The sequence below is a fragment of the Neodiprion virginianus genome, chromosome 2 (genome assembly GCF_021901495.1).
Source record: "Neodiprion virginianus isolate iyNeoVirg1 chromosome 2, iyNeoVirg1.1, whole genome shotgun sequence".
Lineage (NCBI taxonomy): Eukaryota > Metazoa > Arthropoda > Insecta > Hymenoptera > Diprionidae > Neodiprion > Neodiprion virginianus.
In genome coordinates this window covers 14,083,311-14,103,839 of record NC_060878.1, presented here as the reverse complement: position 1 = coordinate 14,103,839, position 20,529 = coordinate 14,083,311, and the positions used below count along the sequence as shown (strand labels likewise).

Genomic DNA, 20,529 nt, shown 5'->3' with positions numbered 1-20,529 from the left:
AAATTTTCGCGATTTTGAAAAGTGCTGGAATCAATTCTTTCAGGCACTACTCCGACGTAATTTTGCGAGAGAAATCGATCGGGCGCAGTCCCAATACGCTGCGATCAACGCATCGAAAGTCACAGCCAAAAAACGAAAACCCGAATTTTGGACATTTTTCAGCAGGTGCATTTTCGCTCGCTATTTCTCTCCTGTCGATCTCACGCTCTTTTCGCTGCGTTTTCTGAGTTCCTTGGGGTCCAATTGGTCGGGAAAGAGTCATACGAATCAATTCTGAGACGAAAAATTTTGTGGTAAAAAAAACAGGAAGGTTAACCCCTTTGTATTTTTGGCGAAAATTTTGGCGATTTTGAAAAGTGCTGGAATCAATTCTTTCAGGCACTATTCCGACGTAATCTTGCGAGAGAAATCGATCGGGCGCAGTCCCAATACGCTGCGATCAACGCATCGAAAGTCACAGCCAAAAAACGAAAACCCGAATTTTGGACATTTTTCAGCAGGTGCATTTTCGCTCGCTATTTCTCTCCTGTCGATCTCACGCTCTTTTCGCTGCGTTTTCTGAGTTCCTTGGGGTCCAATTGGTCGGGAAAGAGTCATACGAATCAATTCTGAGACGAAAAATTTTGTGGTAAAAAAAACAGGAAGGTTAACCCCTTTGTATTTTTGGCGAAAATTTTGGCGATTTTGAAAAGTGCTGGAATCAATTCTTTCAGGCACTATTCCGACGTAATCTTGCGAGAGAAATCGATCGGGCGCAGTCCCAATACGCTGCGATCAACGCATCGAAAGTCACAGCCAAAAAACGAAAACCCGAATTTTCGACATTTTTCAGCAGGTGCTTTTTCGCTCGCCATTTCTCTCCTGTCGATCTCACGCTCTTTTCGCTGCGTTTTCTGAGTTCCTTGGGGTCCAATTGGTCGGAAAAGAGTCATACGAATCAATTCTGAGACGAAAAATTTTTTGGTAAAAAAAAAAGGAATGTTAACCCCTTTGTATTTTTGGCGAAAATTTTGGCGATTTTGAAAAGTGCTGGAATCAATTCTTTCAGGCACTATTCCGACGTAATCTTGCGAGAGAAATCGATCGGGCGCAGTCCCAATACGCTGCGATCAACGCATCGAAAGTCACAGCCAAAAAACGAAAACCCGAATTTTCGACATTTTCCAGCAGGTGCTTTTTCGCTCGCCATTTCTCTCCTGTCGATCTCACGCTCTTTTCTCTGCGTTTTCTGAGTTCCTTGGGGTCCAACTGGTCGGGAAAGAGTCATACGAATCAATTCTGAGACGAAAAATTTTTTGGTAAAAAAAAAAGGAAGGTTAACCCCTTTGTATTTTTGGCGAAAATTTTGGCGATTTTGAAAAGTGCTGGAATCAATTCTTTCAGGCACTATTCCGACGTATTTTTGCGAGAGAAATCGATTGGGCGCAGTTCCAATGCCCTGCGAGCAACGCATGAAAAGTTAGAGCCGAAAAACGAAGAAATTTCATCGTCATTTCTCTGCTGTTCGTCCTACGCTCTTTTCGCTGCGTTTTCTGGGTTCCTGGGGGTCCAATTAGTCAGGAAATGGTTACACGAATCTATTTTGTGGCAAGAAAGTTTCTCACAGAACCATTAAGGCCATTCCCTTGGAGCTTAGGTAAAAATTCTGACCATTTCGAATACTGTTGGAATGCTTTTTTTAATTTCCGACGTGGATATATGCATACGAGCGCAATTGATTGCACTCAGTCTGAAATCGCTGTGAACAACGGATCAAAAGTTGCGGCCGAAATACATGAATCAAGTACATAATTTTCAGAGGTAGGGGAAAAAATCAAACAGTCATAGCTTCAGACTCAGTCCAGTACAGTTTATTCAACATGCCTTAATACTAGTACAAGTGTTTGAGCGTTAGTGTGTAGCAATTCAAAAAGTTAAGGAATAGAATGAAATTGACAGACAAAAAGAAATGCAAAAATGTGATGTCATCACGCGTAGAAGACGAGTGCGTCCAGTTGAAGGTCTAGTTCAACCCGTGAGTTCGACAGTCGTTTCTCGAAATTAATGAACTGCTCCTGAAACACAAATCGAATTACGAATCCATTTATTTGTGTAGTAGTTTATTTATTTACTTGTAGATTCATAACATCTACGAGCTAAACGTCTGTTTTACACAGAAAGTACATATTATCGTTGATGTATAATATCCGACACTGCGTTATCCATCTGGGTATCTACACCTGATGGTGACATTAGCTATGTGATCGATTCTGTAATATCATTTTGACATTTCCCGTCATCCAAGTTTACTGATGGTTTGAAAAGTTTAGTCAACCAATCAGAATGCTTGAATCTGGTTACTTTTACAAAAGTATTAAGGACTTGGGCCCGGATCCACAACTTCACATTAAACCGAGTTTACCGGATAAACTTGTTGTAACAAAAGTTAACTGTTAGTTTGCGTTCGACCATACCAAACTCTCCGGTTAAGTTTTTCTGAACGGAATTTGAACTAAACACTGGATTTTGGGGGGTTGCGTTCTTAAACGAGATTTATACTGCTACGCCACCACGCTGCAATACCAAACACCGTTGTCGTCTATGTTATGTCAGTCTTGTTTGACGGGTCGCACGTAAAATATATATATTAATTTCGAAATTTACAATCCGAGAAATAATGATACGGAAAAGAAGAAGATGAAAAATTTACAATTGGACCATTTTTTCTCAGCATTTCCCCTTCTGTCTTGACGTCACCGCATCGATTTTCTTGTTCTCAATAATGATCTGATTTTCTTTGTTGTAATTTAGCTACCGCAGATTCAATTTTTCTTTCATAGTAAAATTACCTAGTCCCTTTTTCTTTACATCCGAAACTGAGTTTTCAATTTTCTAATGTTGAAAAATTTTGGTTATATCTTAAACGCAATCCAATGTTACATGTACCGCTTTTTCGTTTGCGCGACAAAAATGGTGCGGCAAACAAAAGTGGCGCGACTTAATTAAATCGCCAATCCTGGCGTAAGTTCTTACAGAAAGCAGAGTTATGTGCAATCGGTTATAGGTTTACGTAGTCACCGATTAAAAACGTACTGTGGAACGCACAGCTGAATTTAAGCTCTAGTTAACTTTAACCTGAATTCAGATAATCGTAGTTTGATCAAGAAGTTGTGGGGCTGGGCCTTACTTTACTGGGATATCCTCAAAAGAACAGTGTAGAAGACGGAGTGATAAGCTATTGAATGTTGAATACAACATACATACCTCCGTATTCTTTAATGACCAGCTCGATTCTAGGGAATTTTCAGAACTGGTAGTGATTTTGGAAGACATCCAGATTCGCGTGTTGTCGTACCAGCGCCATCTTCGCGTAATCTCTGAAATTTCCACTGATTCATGGTGTCGCGGTGCAATCTTTGACCGATTAAAATAATTAACGAATTCCTTCAATTATGGTACACCTTGTGTGAAATAATAGACATTACAAAACCCCGCGACACAAGTATTATTGTTATATTATTTATACCCATCGAATACCGTGTACATATTCGTTTTCATCGATAAACGCACATTATCTTAAAAATTCTGACTACGGCAAAATGGCAGCAAGCGACTCTACCACCGACGACAGCCTCTACCCAATTGCTGTTTTGATCGATGAATTGAAAAATGAAGATGTTCAGGTTAATGTTTCTCTAATTCTACATGCTTTATACACCGGTAGTCAATTACTAATAGGGCTTACCTAACACCTCGAGTCGACTAGGCTTTTAACTTGTTCCAACGTCTGTTGTACCTGTTGAAAAATTTTGCACTTACCCTAATTGTCGTTTGAGAACAATTGGTCTCTCCTAAATATAGGATTAAAATGACATTAAACCGATCTAAATAATTGTCTTGTTCCATATAGTTATGTCTGAGGAGAGCAATGTACTTCAGTTCATAACATGTGGCGACGCACCGTCATAGTTGATACAACCCAATTCCCAGATACAGGATTCTCTGCATTAAGTCTTACCTGTAATCCTCGTTCTTATTTCTTTCTCCATCTCTAATATTGCTCAAAAGAATATAGTTTATCCCAAAGCTGTTGGTGACCTTATGTTTCATCATGCACGATAATATTTGATCGGAGTATTGAGTCATTGTTCTACATAATATTTTTAAACCTTAGATTCTTCAATCTACAACGAGATTCCAGGAATTCAGGCAAAATATTTGCTTTATAAAATTATTACATCAATGTTAAAAATTTGAACCATATAATTCTGGTTACTCACTTTTTCAATAACAGCCTCATCTTACTCCTCGTTGATTCCTGATGCTAAAAGATGACAATTCATTTAATCCGTCACATTTACAGTTAATTCAAACTATTTCAGCTACGTTTGAACTCGATCAAGAAATTGTCTACCATTGCTCTTGCGTTGGGTGTTGAGCGCACACGCAGTGAGCTAATACCATTTTTAACTGAAACAATCTATGATGAGGATGAAGTGCTCTTAGCCCTTGCTGAACAGCTGGGAACATTCACTCCTCTTGTAGGAGGTCCGGAATTCGTTCACTGTCTTTTGGTACGTAATATAAAATTTAACTACGTTAAATAATAAATAAAAATTAATTTTGTTGCTCGCCATGGTCCCACTTTAATGTTTCATACTTCATGTATGTTTATGTGGGCTTTCAGCCTCCGCTAGAATCACTAGCAACGGTAGAAGAGACAGTTGTGCGTGACAAAGCGGTTGAATCGCTGCGCAATATCGCAAGCCAGCACAGTCCCGCAAATTTAGAAGCTTACTTTGTCCGCTTGGTACAACGTCTTGCAGCTGGAGACTGGTTCACATCACGAACATCTGCATGTGGCCTTTTCAGCGTCTGCTACACTCGCGTCAGTTCAGCAATCAAAGGTAACAAGAACTCTTCTAATGACGCATTACCAAGATTTTTCCTAGTATTGTTAAAAATGGTACAGGTATTTATAAGAATGGTGAGTTGAATGCATATCATTGAACAGCGATATTCTACTTCGCGAGGTTGAAGTTAGTATTGTTAATGCAACGATGCAATTATGGGAAACCTCGTTATTTAACAATGATGGGATTGCCTGAAATTAAGCCAACCACGATGAAGTGAAACATTATTATAGTTTGCAAACTCAATCTTCATAGTCATACCAAAGTTGCGAAGTAACGATTTTTTGTTCAACACTCACTTCGTTGACATCCCTTTTAACTATCTCCGATAAGAAATGTGCTAATACAGCGATATTAGCTAATAAACCGCAGAGATATCAGTCACACCAAATGATTCAACTGGATGATACCAAATATTGTCGGTTCCTTTCTTTTGTTAACTGCAAAGCTAATTTTTAAACATACAGTAGATTCGATTGTTTAAATTCAATGTAATACTTCTAACTTACAAACGCGTGCTCAGGGTAACATCTGTCACTATGAAATTATTGTGCAAGTAATATCTGCATTACCACATTATTCTCAAGTTCAGAATTAATCAGAGCATTTTTTTTTCGCAGCGGAACTGCGAAATCACTTCCGCAATCTGTGCCAAGATGATACCCCGATGGTCAGACGGTCAGCGGCTTCCAAACTGGGTGAATTTGCCAAAGTCGTTGAGGTTGAGTACTTGAAATCAGACTTGATCCCTATGTTCGTCATCCTCGCCCAAGATGAACAGGCAAGTTCGGTTCGTTGATTATACATTATTTGCCACCTCTTCAAGATAGTGCCGTCATTTGTAGTATTGCTGCCCGCAAGAGGCAATGTTATGGGGCATAGAAGCAGTTGAAAATATTCGATGTTGTCAATTATTCAATTCAATTAGGGTTAGTTTTCTTCAAAAGTATGTAAGTTGAGCTTTATTTAAATAGTTCTTTATTAAAGTCAATCATGGAAATCATCGTTATTGGCAATAGTGCCGACTATTTTACTTGCTGGCATGTTTTGCGGTGTGCACAATATCTCAAAACTGACTCAATTGATTTACTTCAAATTTGAAGACAGTATTCTTGAATAGATTATCCTCTTTGCCACAGCTCCACTTTCTTTTATTAATTAATTTTTTTTATTTTGTTTTTTTGTCAACCAAATTAAAAATAAATTTTTGCCCGAAATACATAATTTCAACTTCAAACGATCATAGTTTGTTGAAAAACAAGATTTTTGCATCGTGGCAAATAGAATAAACTATCCAAGAATACTGCCTGTAAATTTGAAGTTGAGTTGTTTCCGAGATATTATAGGCACCGCAAACCATATCACGGAGCAAAATGGTCGATGTCATGACAATAATAATGTTTTCTATTCATTCATTCGAATGAAAAAAATATACGTAAATAAGACATACATGCTTTGGCACGATCTACATATTTTTGTACAAGACAAACCCCAATCGATTTGAAGAATTGGTTATTAAGATACAAATTCCCTAAATTCATCTGTTTTTCAACCGTTTACTTGTACATATATACTCCCTTAAAGAAACTCGTTCACAGTTTTTCCATTCAATAATGATGTTCAATGTTTTCTCCAATGGTTAGGTAGGTGCTAAAGAATTTAGAATTTGCTAGAGAAATTGTTAACAGATTGAGACTAAACACCATGCAATACTACCGATACAATGTAGGGAGTAGTGGGTAATGAGTGTATGGTGTATATTGGCTTGTTTAGGACTCGGTACGTTTACTGGCAGTCGAAGCTTGTGTTAGCATCGCTACCCTATTACAACAAGAGGACGTAGAGCAATTGGTTATGCCAACGCTTCGCCGTTGCACAGGCGACACATCGTGGAGGGTACGGTACATGGTTGCAGATAAATTCACGGATGTGAGTAAAGATGAATAAGAATTTAGTCTTCCGCCGCGAAGGGTGCGGCTCGATTGAAACCAACTCGTATTTCAGCTTCAAAAAGCAGTTGGCCAGGAGATCACAAAAACGGATCTAGTTCCAGCATTCCAAGCACTGCTCAAAGATACCGAGGCAGAAGTTAGAGCTGCTGCTGCGAACAAAGTTCGCGACTTTTGCCAGAACCTGGACCAGTTTAATCAAGAATCGATCATCATGACGAATGTCTTACCATATGTAAAGGAATTGGTCGCCGATCCCAATCAACATGTCAAATCCGCTCTGGCCAGCGTCATTATGGGTTTAAGCCCTATTCTTGGAAAGCACAAGTAAATTTTATTATATTATTTGCATCGATGCACTGCTAATCGTGCAAAGCATCATGCTAAAAAAGTGGCAATGATTATAGGCACCGTTTGTACGTTCTCTGAACGATTGACAGTCGCTCCCTGTTCTCACTTTACCAATTTGTTGTCGTTCCCTTCATGCGATCAACATCTTCTCGTATAATCTTTTTGGTAGTGTAGAAAAACAGGAATTTCTGAAAATCGTAATAGGATTCAATGTAAAATAAATAATTCTCACTTATCTATCGTTGAACCGAGCGAATCATTTGTATGTAACAAACTAGGGATTTTTAAGCTCTGTAATTATTATTCAGCAATTTTTGATTCACAGGAAAATTAATGAGTTCTCATTTTCAGCACGATTGAGCATCTTTTGCCATTATTCTTGTCACAATTAAAAGATGAATGTCCTGAAGTTCGTCTAAATATCATCAGTAATTTGGATTGCGTGAATGAAGTGATTGGTATTCAGCAACTTTCCCAATCTTTGTTACCGGCAATAGTTGAATTGGCAGAAGATTCGAAGTGGCGAGTGCGCCTAGCAATCATCGAGTAAGTTATCTACAGATGCAGAATAAAATTTTCAAATGATTTCACATATTCTAGAATTTACTTGAAAGTGAATATTGATCTGGTAGCTGAACAATTCATAAATATACCAACCAATATATCAACCAGATACTGTTCAAATTTCTTTAAATATCATTATTTGAAATATGTCCAAAAATCACATCGGTAAATGATTACTGATTAATTTTGTTATGCATTGCGTAGATACATGCCTTTATTAGCTGGACAGCTGGGTGTTGAGTTTTTTGATGAGAAACTAAATTCACTCTGTATGACCTGGCTAGTGGATCATGTGTACGCAATTCGCGAAGCGGCCACTCTAAATTTGAAAAAACTAGTCGAGAAATTTGGACCTGAATGGGCTCAGAACACTGTAATCCCCAAAGTTTTGGCTATGTCGAGAGATCAAAATTACCTCCACAGGATGACTTGCCTGTTTTGCATCAATGTAAGCATTTCGACACAACTAAAATACATATTATAACTTTCATATTGTTATAATAAGGAAACGTTTGGTTATGTATCGTTAATCATGATATTGCAATAATTGAAACAGGTATTAGCAGAAGTGTGTGGTCCTGACATAACGACAAAAGTCATGTTACCCACAGTATTGGCGATGGCTAATGATAATGTAGCCAATGTGAGATTTAACGTCGCTAAAACTCTACAGCGTATCGGGCCTTACCTAGAAGCAAGCGCGGTACAGACCCAAGTTAAACCAGTTCTCGACAAATTGAACACAGATAGCGATGTGGATGTTAAGTATTTTGCCTCTGAAGCTATTGCTGGTATTGCAGGTAATGTTTAATTACTTCTTACTATTTAATCATCCAACAAAAATATGCTCATTCCTATTCTGAATCTGTAATTCACATCTGTATTATATACCATGGTAAAGGCTGAGTAACCCTGGTTAAACGATTCTTAAATGATGTTTTAAGAATGAAAATACTTTAACATTGTATTGTGTGAATGTATATAGCTCTGCGCGGAAGTAGATCGATACCCTGTTAATATCCCTATCTTGGTAGAAGTGGATCCCGACGAATTAATAGTGCCCTGGCTTTTGAATGCAGAATAACCAAAGTAGTTATTCCATCAATAATTAGTTTTTCAAAATTAGATACAAATTGTACATTGCCAAATGATAATATTGCGGTATAGCAATCGTACAAACACATTTTCATAACTGCTTTCATTCAAAACTTATTCTTATTTTATGTGAAGTATTTCTTTCTTTGAAATATTTGTATAGTATATCTCTAATTTTTGTTGGATCGTTTGATATGGATGGAACACGGTAATGTTCACTCACTATGCCGATATGATTCAATTGCCACATTGTTAACGCATTTTTTTTTTTTCAGCGTAGGTTGAAAACGAGATTACTAGCAAACACTACTTACCCGAAAAATCAGATCAACAAAGTAAAAATCGTCGCAATTTCTAAGCGAATCAACACTGGTAAAAAATATTATTAATGCGAGAGTAAAATGATGGAAAACAATCATTCATAAAATGTTTAATTAGCTGTAATGTTGAACGATATTTAAGTTGTATTGTATTTGTAATATCTATACTATGCTGATTATTGGAAGTTCGGTTGATTGAATAACAAAACTCGTATAAATACACTTAAGCTAATATCTGAAAGATTAATTAATAAAGTGAATGACTCGTAATCATTCCCAAACTTAACCATTTGAATGTTGAATTCTTACCACGAGATATCCATGGTATTTCGTCCTATAATTTTGTTGAATTTCAGTCAAGCTTCAGATTCAAAAACTGGGGGGAATAACGATCAGCCGATTTTATAAAATATCACCCAACATCGGAAACGATGAATTTATTATAAGTCGGGATTGTCCAAGGTGTAGAAATTTGCATGAAGTATTTGTCTGCTAATAAAGTTTTATTTGAGGACATCTTTGCTATTTTTTTTTATATCCAGCAATATCACAGCTTAACAATGATACGTTACCTCCTCCTTTCTAAAACATATTTACATACATTGGTATTATCAACTATGCAATATCAATGACGGTCTGATAAACTGATATGGAATATACAAGTACAAGTGAACTTACTCGATTCCATTGTCAGCCAGAGACACGGCCTACTTAGTGTCGCTTAACAATTCAAAAACACAAATCGCCTAGCCGTTTAGGTGATCTCTGGGTAGAAACTGGTATTCGAACCACGTTACATTCAGATTACTGTGTTTCATCTTGTACATGGATTGATCCACCAACTTTCAGCTAGATTTTTAAGATCGAACTTTCGTCCTTACAGCAATTTCAACACGTAATAGTGTATACTAACAATAAACTGTGAAAGATGCTCCAAATTGTAAGCATTCGGGCCCTACCATTCACGAGAAACGTGTCGATCGATTTTATCAAGTTTTCGAATTAAATCTCAGTCTTAAATTTTTTAGCATTTCTTATAGCTGGAATAAAAACTTACCAATGTGTTTCTGTCAAAAAAAGGCTATCTCTGTGGAATTCTAATTCATATCAAGGTAGATCCTCAAGAACTGCCAAAACAACAAGGTCTTTAGAAATTCTCAATCTTGTATATGTAAAGAGGATAAAAATAAATGGTTTTTATTTTCCGCCGAGTAGTAGTAAGTAGATATTTTAGTGTAGATACTGAAATTTTTAGAGTGGAATAAAATGGAATTGTAATTATATCGATATACCTATATATTCCAGATTTCGAATCTTCTGAATTATTCTCTATTCTGGAATATATATATATACACCGATATAAACATGATCCCATATTTATGCTACTCTGAAATTTTAGGACATAGTCCAAAATGTCTACGTTTCCACGTAATAGAATAAAAACAATTTATTTTTATCCCTTTGTATGCACAGGACTAAAACTTTCAAAAAACGTGTGTTTTGCAGTTTCTGAGAATCTACCTTAAATTTTATACTTGGAAAGTTGGGATTTTATCACACACAAAAAAAAATAAAAAATTTCGTGTTTTTTTTTCAACGATAGAAAACGCTCAAAATTGAAAGACAAAGGTTCAATTCGAAACGTAAACGGCAAGGCTCAAAGGCCTAAGAATAGAACGTTTTCCATGTCCGTGGTGTACACTATAAATTGCAGCCAGATTAAAAATGGCTCTGAAAAATTGGGTAGACGGCGATGGATCAGTCGACATACACCAGACCGCGTTTGCATGTGAACATAGTTAATCAGATAATTGTTTAAACGTAAGGGAAACTGCTCTGACAATCGGCAACGCATTTTCTGAAACTTTATTTTACGACGTATTTGAAATTTTTTTTGTCGGTAAACCAACCAAGATTGATCATGAATGTGAAATAAAAAGCACTGATTAAGGGTAATCGGTATATTAAACAAAAATTTTCCGACACAACGAGATTTTGTAAACTTCTATAGGCTACAGTCAGAATTAAGTGCTAAAAATCACTGTTGCTAACAGATTTAATTTGATAGTAAAGTTATGGAGTATGACCAAACATGACCAACTATGGCTATTTAGCTCTTGTTAACAAGCTCTCTGAACTGGTAGTTTTCATCTTTTTTCAATAAATACGGTATTTATGCAGGATACGTAAAACCTAAAGTTGCATCTAGTAGTACTATTCTATTCGCTACCGCCATGCATACATCCAATGAAATGTGATGTAATCATTATATTCTTGGGGGTGGCTTAAATCTGTGACCCAAGAGTCCCATGGATGGGTTGCCAATGGTCGTCACGGATAAGTTGTATTATATGACTTAACAGTTTACAAGTATGCATATTACGTACAATTGATCTAGATACAAATTGTAATATATAATTAGAATTTAATCAAAAATATCCAACTTGTTGTGTGGCTGCATATAAATAAAATCAGATACATCGAGTGTAGATTTGACTCGTTCAGAAACTTATCCTATAACTAACTTGACGAGGCTAATCTTTGATTCGTCGTTATTAGGACCGTGTGATGTAAATTGATCTACTCTTGACATAGAAAGAAGATGCAAAAGGAAAATAAATCCAGAAAATTATAATTAATAATAATAATAAAAAAAAAAAACATCAGCGACAACAACTAATGGCTATTGTCACCACTGCGGTGACACATGTCAATGAGTTGCATAGTTGAAACCGTTGAAACGTACATGCTTACAATTTAATGTTCTGTGTGATTATTGAAATTTTCAAGTAAATATCCAATGTTACTGAATAGGTAGAAAGTTACACAAGTATACCTAGTTAAATGATATGAAGATTAATGAATATCAAAACACTTCAAAAATTATCCGTGCATTGAAATTCTATAAATTAGTCTTTAATTTCTAGAATAATCATTACAAAATTTCAAATGTGTTTGAAAAAATTTATCCTAACAATAGTAAGTAGATCATAGGCTAAACTGAGTTAGATTATGTTGGTAGTCATACTAAAACACCTGGCTGCTGCTAATTATCATCTATTGTTATTGGTCATGACAAGTATTCTGTTTACTACTTTCTAAATGAATTATTACTAACAGAAAAAATAACGGTCTTAAACTCACATGTCTAATCCTAGTCTAATTTCTGTTTTTTCATCAACAGATTGCACTTAATCATACTTATGAGTCAAGACAATGTATACAATGTCAATTGACAGATTCAAAGCACTCCCATATTTTTTTCATATCTCTTTCATGCCCCGAAATTGATAATTCAAAGTTTGCGACGTGTGTAATGCAAAACAAAACTTATCTCTGGTGGGAGACAAGAAAAATGACTAAACGCATTAGCCTCTGCGGTTCAAAATAAAATAGTTAACAGTGAATGTGTTTTTCGATTTTCTAAAACTTGGCCCAAGCCAGTATTGACAAATAATAATTGCTCTTTACGTAACCCAAATTTCAAAATCCAATAATATGGTATCGGGAAAATTTCCTTTAATTTGCTAATGATTAAATTTCAATTTGTTAATCAATCAATCCCAACTAATTTACGTATGCTTAGCAATACGGCATAGTTCAAGGAAACTTCAACAATTCTGAATTCTTTAGACACTTAGTCCTGAATGCACTTGATAATTCAGAACGTAATTTCGCTGACCCCATTTCCGACCTTATATGCATATAATACGTATAAATTGTGGCAAGAAAACACCAATGATCACCCATATGCAAATACTAATTTGACCTTTTATGCTGTAGCACATATTAATTAATAGGTATGAGCAGATCTACTAGTCCTTTTTGTTAGTGAAATACTTCTATCTAGCATATTATATTTCAGAATATACATTACGTTCACATGACGCGGAAAGAACGTTGACCGTAGATTTGAAATGAAACTCGATTGCAGCTCAATGCTAAGGAATTGTTTGAATTTAATTTTTGGCATCGTTGGATGGCAGCTTTATATCATGTAAATTGGTTTTATAATTCTGTAATATTCATCACGTCTCTAGTACTTATGGGGGCAGCATTGTTTGGCAATTAATACATATAGATTTTTTATTATTGCAATGTTATTATGGAATTCCAAGTTTCTAGCCTGTGGAACTAACAGAATGCAACTGTTACTATGAGATAATTCTTGTCCGAGTTGTTGCATTATTGAGAATTCGGATTTCTAATGATAATTTAGGTTACTGTAACGATCGTACATTTGATTTCGGTTCTCTCAGTGAATACAAATTAAATCAGCACCAACGGTGAGTCATAGGATGCTTCCGGCTCTTGGTAGACATTAAAATAGTTCGCTTCAAATACTAACAGTTTCTGGTTTCTGTACGTCTGCAGATATGTGTAAACTAATTGTGGTTACTTGGGAATTATTGTCTGCACCGTTAATCTTTAAAGATGATATTTTGGCACGCTGATATGCAATCACGGTATTTAATCCCAAAAACCTGTAACATAACACAAAAATAGTTGCCACATTTATCCGCTGTCTAGCTTCGAAAATGAATTAACACATTGATCGAGATAGTTTAATTGTTTCTGGTCAAAATCCAAATTTTTCATTAATCGCGTGATATTTAAACTGTTTTAAGAATCAGATTAGTTCTTTTTTTTTCACGCACAATAATCGACGGAATTAATGCCACTCACCTAATACAAACGTATATGACTAATAAAGATGTACCGGCTGCAAGCATTCTAATTATTGGCCCTTCGACAAGTTGAATTAGCAACCACACACCATAAGATGAAGCAACCATGACACTTAGAATGGCGAAAGAATGGAGCCATTCATGTAATGTCCAGCCGTTCTGCCAATGCAACTTACTGGCTCTCTCGACGTTGTATTTTGTCCCGCAAACTTTACAAGCAAGACTGTCCGCATCCATGGAACTCTAGAAAGAAGAGGATTCTCTTGTTAAGTTTGATGTAACGTGAATTTTACAAAATTGCAGGGTGTATACAGAGAGAGAATCAGAATACCAGAAAAACCCGAGGATTTTCTTGCCTTTCGGTGTAGTAGCACTCACAGTTTTACAACATTAAAGTTAGTAACGGTCAATCACAAAAAAATACAGAAAAAATTCACTATTTCGCAACCTCACAGTGATGTTATATTAGGTGAGCTGGGCAAATATAAGTATTGTATGGCCAAAACAATAAAACTCACAATAAAAAAGTTTAATTGCATGGTGCAAGTTAGGATGCCCAAACAAAGAAAGAGATCGCCAAAAGACAAATCATTGAACTTTCTGAAATGTGGTGTTATAAACCAATTTTGAATAGTGTAATAACCTGATATTTGTTCCATAGATTGAAAAATTAACTCTTCTCATATTTTATATTCCCAAGAGACTGCTAATTATTACTAACTATAAATTTATGAGATGTATTTGATGGTAAATAAAGTTTACAACATGTATTCAAATTTTTACTGTACTCTGAGATTCTCGCACATAACATTGTATACCTGGAGTCACGCAGTATCAATGTACAATACATATAGCATTCTAAGTTTTTTCAAAGCTTAAACTGCGTTCATTGAACCGAAAGTGCAACGTTATAGGGCATTGTGATGTCTGAAATATTTGCAGAGCAAAATTCATGAAGTGTTATGTTAAGTGATACCCAGGAAAAACAAAATTACAACTAGGGAATTTGGGGAAAATCCGGGATTTTTGTGCAGTTGTTCGCATACACCCTGAATTGGCTTACCAATCTAATTTGCTTCAACTGTAACGCTCACATCATCGTATAACATTACCAGATGCCTATTATAATTGACTGAATTAAATGAAACTGACGGTCTAATTCTAGCCAATTGTAATTGTAGAAAATGTAGATTACCTCAACCAGCCAACGTCGCAAACAGTCATGGTGGACAGCGCTTACGTCTCCTCTACATTGACAAGGCTGTATTAATTGACCAGCGTCTTGCCTCTCACTGTCATAACAAATCCAACAGTCTTTTCCTCCAATTGACCTGCCATCTACATCAGTTTTCTCGAGTTTTCTATTTTCTTGCAATTCAATTTCCTTCACAGGCTTGGACTGTTCTAAATCTAATTTTTTCAGTATGCGCTTAGGATTGAGTATCCACAACTGTTCTGGACTGAAAGTTAAAGCACACAACAATACAGCAAATGACTATGTGATTATAATACAATGACTATCGTATAGGCGATACGAAATTTTAAAACAATGATTGCACTTTTTTTTCTTCTTCGGAAAGTAGCATCACATTGCCTATCTTGGAAAAAAATTGACTCACCTCATGCAGTTCCATAATACACATGGAAACCATAGTGCAACGCCGACTTCAATAATTCGGAAAACAATATCATGCCAATTTCTGCTGTACAATGGAACTCTGAAACATTTACAGCAGTTATACATTTGTATTAAAATGGCAATTACAATCAGTGAAAAAAAACTCCACTCTAATTTACTCTCAAGAATAATAACAGTTAAGATAAGTATTAGCCATTGATGGAGTATGTGTAAATATGGTCATTAGCATTAGATATCTCCTTTGAACATTGGCAAGCGAAATTAGCAGTATCAGCAGAGATTGATTGATTGATTGATTTTTGAGAGAGAGAGAGAGAGAGAGAGAGAGAGAGAGAGAGTGAGTTACGAAGATCAATTAAATAAAACCAGTTATATGAAGAATCAGCGAATTCAATCATAAACTATCGTGCAAAGGCTACGAGCAACTCACTTTGTTTTCCAAAGTTCACTGAGAGTTTCACTGAACAAAAATCCGACAACAATGAAAAGCATAAACGCCTGTGACAGTAAACCAAATCTAGACTGATGAAGTTGAGAAGTGTTCACTTGCTGCTCAATATTGACATCGTCGGTCGATGTAGTTGGAATCGGTTCGAATAACTTGGCTGTTACTGGATCTCCCTCTGCAAATCGTGGATCTTCCGGTGTACGACTATTGGTCACAATCGAAATACCATGGTGTTCGTTCAGAAATCCACCACGAACCTAGATTGTATTCAATTTATTTCAATAAATTGTCCGTAGATATTAGTTTCAGGGAGTACACAATATGATTGAATACGTGAGTGTTACCACTTATCAAATAAATTCGAGATACGATTTCCCAATATTCATCCATGTTTTCAGCCATCTAAGTGCGCATACTCTTTTAAAGTCAGGTTTTTACCAATTTCAAACTGACGTGATTTTACCGTAAGAAATAGGTGAAAGTACAAGGTACCGAAGAATTTTTTATCTCTAATTCGTCATGCAGTGGAATATTTATTTCCCTCAAGTTTTGAACTCTGAGAAGCTTAGCAGTAGCGGCAATGTGTCTCAATTAAACAGGGATAACGAGCATCAATTGTGATATGATGAACGGCAACTGTCAAAACAAATAGTCGCCAAAACAGCTGTATCTACATTGGCAAATGAAAATTTAATATTGTTCCTGCCGCATTTTTGAACTAGAGATGTGATCCTCAATGTGTTCACATAGGTATGTCTTCAATTTAAAAATTGACTAATTATATTCATAGATTAAAAAGAACAATACAGCAAGTTGATTTTACAGTTTGTCACAAAAGTTATCTTATAAGTTATAACATTGAGTCATTTATCGATCTACTGTACGTAGTTATCTGGTTATCAAACGATCATTGTTTTAGTCTGTACCTGCAAAGTACTTTTACTGACCTTGAAAAACACCTCGACGCCATAAATAAGAAAGAAGATGACAACAATGAAGAGCAGAACGGCATAGCAGCCGTTGAAGATGTGCATATAAAAACCCTGTGAATTATACTATCGTCAATTTAACATACAAATTTTATTAATATCATATAAAATCATGGTTATATTTAAGACGTGAAAATTTAGAACACAAGAAATGGAACTGTTTCAAGTTTTTGTGTAACACGATGAGAATTATTGTATAAACTGTATGGTGAAATCCCAATTATTTAAACGTGATTCAAAACTCATTTAAATGAGAATTCATTGGGTGTTGATAAGAAATCAAATATAAAATCAAGGTTCAACGTACCTGATCAACTTGTGTGTACATTTGTGCAGTCACAAACTCAGCTAATAAAAGAGAGTAAGTGATTATGTTGAAGATGACAAATCCCAGAAATGATTTTGACAAAAATTGTGGCTTTTCCCAATGCTTGTCCCGAAGATGAAATACTTCTGCCCAAAAACAAACGATCAGTGAAGAACCACTGAGAAGCAGTGGGTAATAAGCAGATAAGAGACTCCGTGACCATCCTTCGTTAAATGTGGTCTGTAAAAAATAACATTAATTGTCAAACTGGGAGTAGGTAGGTAGTTAAAATCAAGTTTTTCAGAGCTCTCAGAATTGATGAGGTTGATTGCTCAAAAATCAATATTTTTTATTCATTTTATTACTTGATAATTGTAGATAAAGTATTTATCAAATTATTGTATGTCGTTAGCTACGAGGATCTTTTTAATAATACAAAAATAGAAAATATTGGAATTCTAAGCAAAAGCTTAGATACTGATGCTTCATTTGAAATCACATCAAAATGTTTTACAATCTAGAAACTTCATTCGATTTCATCCTACAATGGCTTCTTTTAGTCAGAAGGCTGTTTTTTACATATTCACTGAAAAAATTTCGTTAACAAGTTAGCCTGGTGAAACATTTAATTTTATAACGTCGCACCAATATTGATTATGATAAACAAATGGCAATATTGAATTGACTACTAAATAAAGGAAAATCTGAATCAGTGAATTATTAAAAAAAAATATTCTTCTGAATGGACAGAAGCGTCGTAAACTGAAATTGGACTAATCTACTAGACTTTTAACCATTTTACAGTAATATCAAATGAAGTATCGATTTCCAAGTTTTTCTTCACAATTTCAGTATTTCCTGTTTGAGTATATTCTCAGAAATTTTCGCAGTTTACGAGAAAAATAATTTCATGAATAATCAATGTATGACTATCTTGGAAGAGAATTAATAAAAAGAGTCAACTTTTGGAGAACCAATTATCTTTATTTCTCAGGTAGTATGCTAAATATTGCTAATGATAATAATAGTGCCAACAGTGGTCTTTTTCCTGAGATAACAACTAAGCACTTGACTTGTTTGAAAAATGCTTTATTTCGTATCTTACCGGAGATGTGAAATAGGCGCCACGAATCATTGCTGCCAGAAACACAACAAAGTACAAAACCTTCTGCGTAGTAACTCTACAAGCACGTAGAAACGAAGGTGCCTTCATGCGTTGCCATTCAGCAACAATGCACATGACAAGTTGCACCAAACAAACAAATGCCAGAATGAAGAAAATTGTAGCGAATGCTATGTAGTAGCTGAAGTTTGGCACGTGGCATTCTGTCCCATCAAACTGAATCTAGATATGAACAATAATAGTTTCAACATCACGTTTGCTCCAGATAATCGAAGTATTTCATGTTTAACCGATGTAGGCTAAAAAACTGAACTCCAAGTAATATTTCGTCATTCAAATAATTCCTTGTCAATTAGGTCGTTGGATGAAGCAATTTCATACGAGTATTAAACGGAGGAATTAAAAACGATGATGTTGAATTTTTTTATTTTTCGATTAATCAAACATCATAGTAAATACAGCGGAATGCAAATTGCATCAATATGACATCACCCAATATGCTAAAATAAGCATTGCAAAATCAGTAAATACCGATTGCTTGTAACTTGCGCAATTATCTTCTTTCACAGAAAAAAAAATTACGACTTGATTGCTTTGAACATTTACATTAAAATTTTTTTATAAAATTTCATAGACCCAATTGCGACAACTTTCAAATTTGTATAATAATAATACGATACCTCGCAGAGACATGTGCCGTTGTGACATTCACCATGACCAGAACAATTTTCCATACCGCAAGTATTGTTCCAGGCCATCATGCCGAACTTGACTAACATAGAGAGTGGATTTTGGCTACTCAGTGCAATCATGCGTTCCATGATCACCGATTCTAACGTGGACTGCACGAATGCAGTCCCCTGGAAAGTCATAATATTGATGAATATTTCACTTGTATCGAACTATTTCGAATGATTCATAATTACTTGAATGTCTGCGGGACGTAACAGCAGAATTGTATGAATTTAATGAAACCCTATTTACTCAAGGGACTGTAATTTCGAACAAATTGACACTGAGAAGAGTTACACAATGTTCTAAAAAAAGCTGACAAGTGATTGTGACGTACAGAGGAAAATGAGTTTTTCCGTGTATTTCTCAACATGTATATTGTGACAAATTTATTTTAGCAGTAAATCAGCAGCTTCTTCTTTTATTAATAAGTTTGCTCCAGGACATGAGGATCGACGTTTGAAAAATTGATGTTAAGCATCTTAAACTAACTGACAGCTTAAGGTAGAGAGTACGACGAATATGGTGAAAATAAAAGAATTCATCATTATAAAGTTCGACCTACTTTGAGTTCGGCGTTCTCTACTTCACGTCTAAATTAATATCAGGTATTCATTAGGATCATATTTAATCATATAAGTAGGTTATCGTGAAAGATCGTACCGAATAATACTGATTTTTTACCCCACGTATATGCGTATCATGGATGTGTATTTGTGTGTATGTACATATTACCTACATATGCATGTGTGTATACAAGGAAAAATAATCGTGAGTGCAAGTTAAGTGCACACGTACCGACAGACACAATTTTCACAGTACCATCAATCAGCTGTTACTTCAATTCAATATTTTGATTATTTTCGGTGACTAGTGCATAAAATATCAGCAAATCAATTTCCACGAGATTCACACGGATGTAAATTAACGCGGACAACTAACTGACATTCACTGAAGCAATAACTTTATCAACATTTACGCGACCTCACAACTTGAGGGAATCGCGACTGGCGGATACTATCATTCACACTTCTTAGGCTAGCTTTGTCGGATTTTCTAAACCTTATATATACGGCGTTTTTTACTGGCTGTACTCGGTACGAATTGAATGCAATTTCCCCAGTGCTAGACGAATAGCAGAGGCGGGATTCTAGTAAGATCGTACTTGATGCGCACCAAGCGCAGACAGTGAAAAACCCTATAACATCGGCGAGAGGTGCAGTGTTACCAGATTGTGAAGGATTTAGGAGGAATTGGAATTTTCCGGGGAAAAAAATGTCTGGGAGTTTTTTCAGGAAGAATTGAGGAATTGTCGATTTACAATTCACTCGCCGATTTTTTAGTTTATACTGCCTTTATTTGCTATTTTTCTGTGTGACAAGTATGGTGAGCGAAAGGCGACCGCGTGAGGAGCGGTATGAGGTTCTATCGG

The 20,529-nt window shown here is 35.7% G+C and overlaps 2 protein-coding genes and 1 long non-coding RNA gene across 8 annotated transcripts; 1 reads left to right on the top strand and 2 right to left on the bottom strand.

The window, feature by feature from the left end:
* Nucleotides 1-1,828: 1,828 nt before the first annotated feature.
* Nucleotides 1,829-3,365, bottom strand: LOC124299222 (uncharacterized). Its single transcript, XR_006906961.1, has 2 exons — nucleotides 3,244-3,365; nucleotides 1,829-2,054 (listed from the first exon to the last, which is right to left on the bottom strand). It is a non-coding gene; the product is annotated as an uncharacterized LOC124299222 (long non-coding RNA).
* A 5-nt stretch (nucleotides 3,366-3,370) lies between these two features.
* LOC124299221 (serine/threonine-protein phosphatase 2A 65 kDa regulatory subunit A alpha isoform) lies at nucleotides 3,371-9,457 on the top strand. 3 transcript variants are annotated; one of them, XM_046752273.1, is made up of 10 exons: nucleotides 3,371-3,662; nucleotides 4,362-4,553; nucleotides 4,667-4,886; nucleotides 5,513-5,682; nucleotides 6,666-6,821; nucleotides 6,897-7,168; nucleotides 7,544-7,738; nucleotides 7,961-8,204; nucleotides 8,313-8,556; nucleotides 9,127-9,457. In XM_046752273.1, exons 1-10 carry the CDS (start codon nucleotides 3,579-3,581, stop codon nucleotides 9,129-9,131), a joined length of 1,782 nt encoding a protein of 593 aa, XP_046608229.1. In that variant the 5' UTR covers nucleotides 3,371-3,578; the 3' UTR covers nucleotides 9,132-9,457. The 3 variants fall into 3 exon arrangements, with proteins under 3 accessions (XP_046608229.1, XP_046608230.1, XP_046608228.1); XM_046752274.1 differs by having other exon boundaries at nucleotides 3,374-3,662; nucleotides 5,513-5,673; nucleotides 9,132-9,457; XM_046752272.1 differs by having other exon boundaries at nucleotides 3,374-3,662; nucleotides 9,132-9,457.
* Nucleotides 9,458-11,117: 1,660 nt separating this feature from the next.
* LOC124299220 (uncharacterized) lies at nucleotides 11,118-20,134 on the bottom strand. 4 transcript variants are annotated; one of them, XM_046752268.1, is made up of 10 exons: nucleotides 19,896-20,134; nucleotides 19,046-19,225; nucleotides 18,348-18,587; nucleotides 17,243-17,482; nucleotides 16,894-16,989; nucleotides 15,929-16,203; nucleotides 15,479-15,577; nucleotides 15,055-15,319; nucleotides 13,858-14,102; nucleotides 11,118-13,655 (listed from the first exon to the last, which is right to left on the bottom strand). In XM_046752268.1, exons 2-10 carry the CDS (start codon nucleotides 19,184-19,186, stop codon nucleotides 13,508-13,510), a joined length of 1,749 nt encoding a protein of 582 aa, XP_046608224.1. In that variant the 5' UTR covers nucleotides 19,187-19,225; nucleotides 19,896-20,134; the 3' UTR covers nucleotides 11,118-13,507. The 4 variants fall into 4 exon arrangements, with proteins under 4 accessions (XP_046608224.1, XP_046608223.1, XP_046608226.1 ...); XM_046752267.1 differs by having other exon boundaries at nucleotides 19,920-20,134; XM_046752270.1 differs by lacking the exon at nucleotides 19,896-20,134 and adding an exon at nucleotides 19,663-19,799.
* Nucleotides 20,135-20,529: the final 395 nt, after the last annotated feature.

Coding starts and splice junctions, on each gene's coding strand:
- LOC124299221 (XM_046752273.1), top strand. CDS start 3,579: ATGGCAGCAAGCGACTCTACCACCGACGACAGCCTCTACCCAATTGCT. Junction 3,663..4,361: donor TGAAAAATGAAGATGTTCAG/GTTAATGTTTCT, acceptor AAACTATTTCAG/CTACGTTTGAACTCGATCAA. Junction 4,887..5,512: donor CGTCAGTTCAGCAATCAAAG/GTAACAAGAACT, acceptor TTTTTTTCGCAG/CGGAACTGCGAAATCACTTC.
- LOC124299220 (XM_046752267.1), bottom strand. Junction 16,204..16,893: donor GCGTCGAGGTGTTTTTCAAG/GTCAGTAAAAGT, acceptor AATACAATCTAG/GTTCGTGGTGGATTTCTGAA. Junction 13,656..13,857: donor GTCATATACGTTTGTATTAG/GTGAGTGGCATT, acceptor GTTATGTTACAG/GTTTTTGGGATTAAATACCG.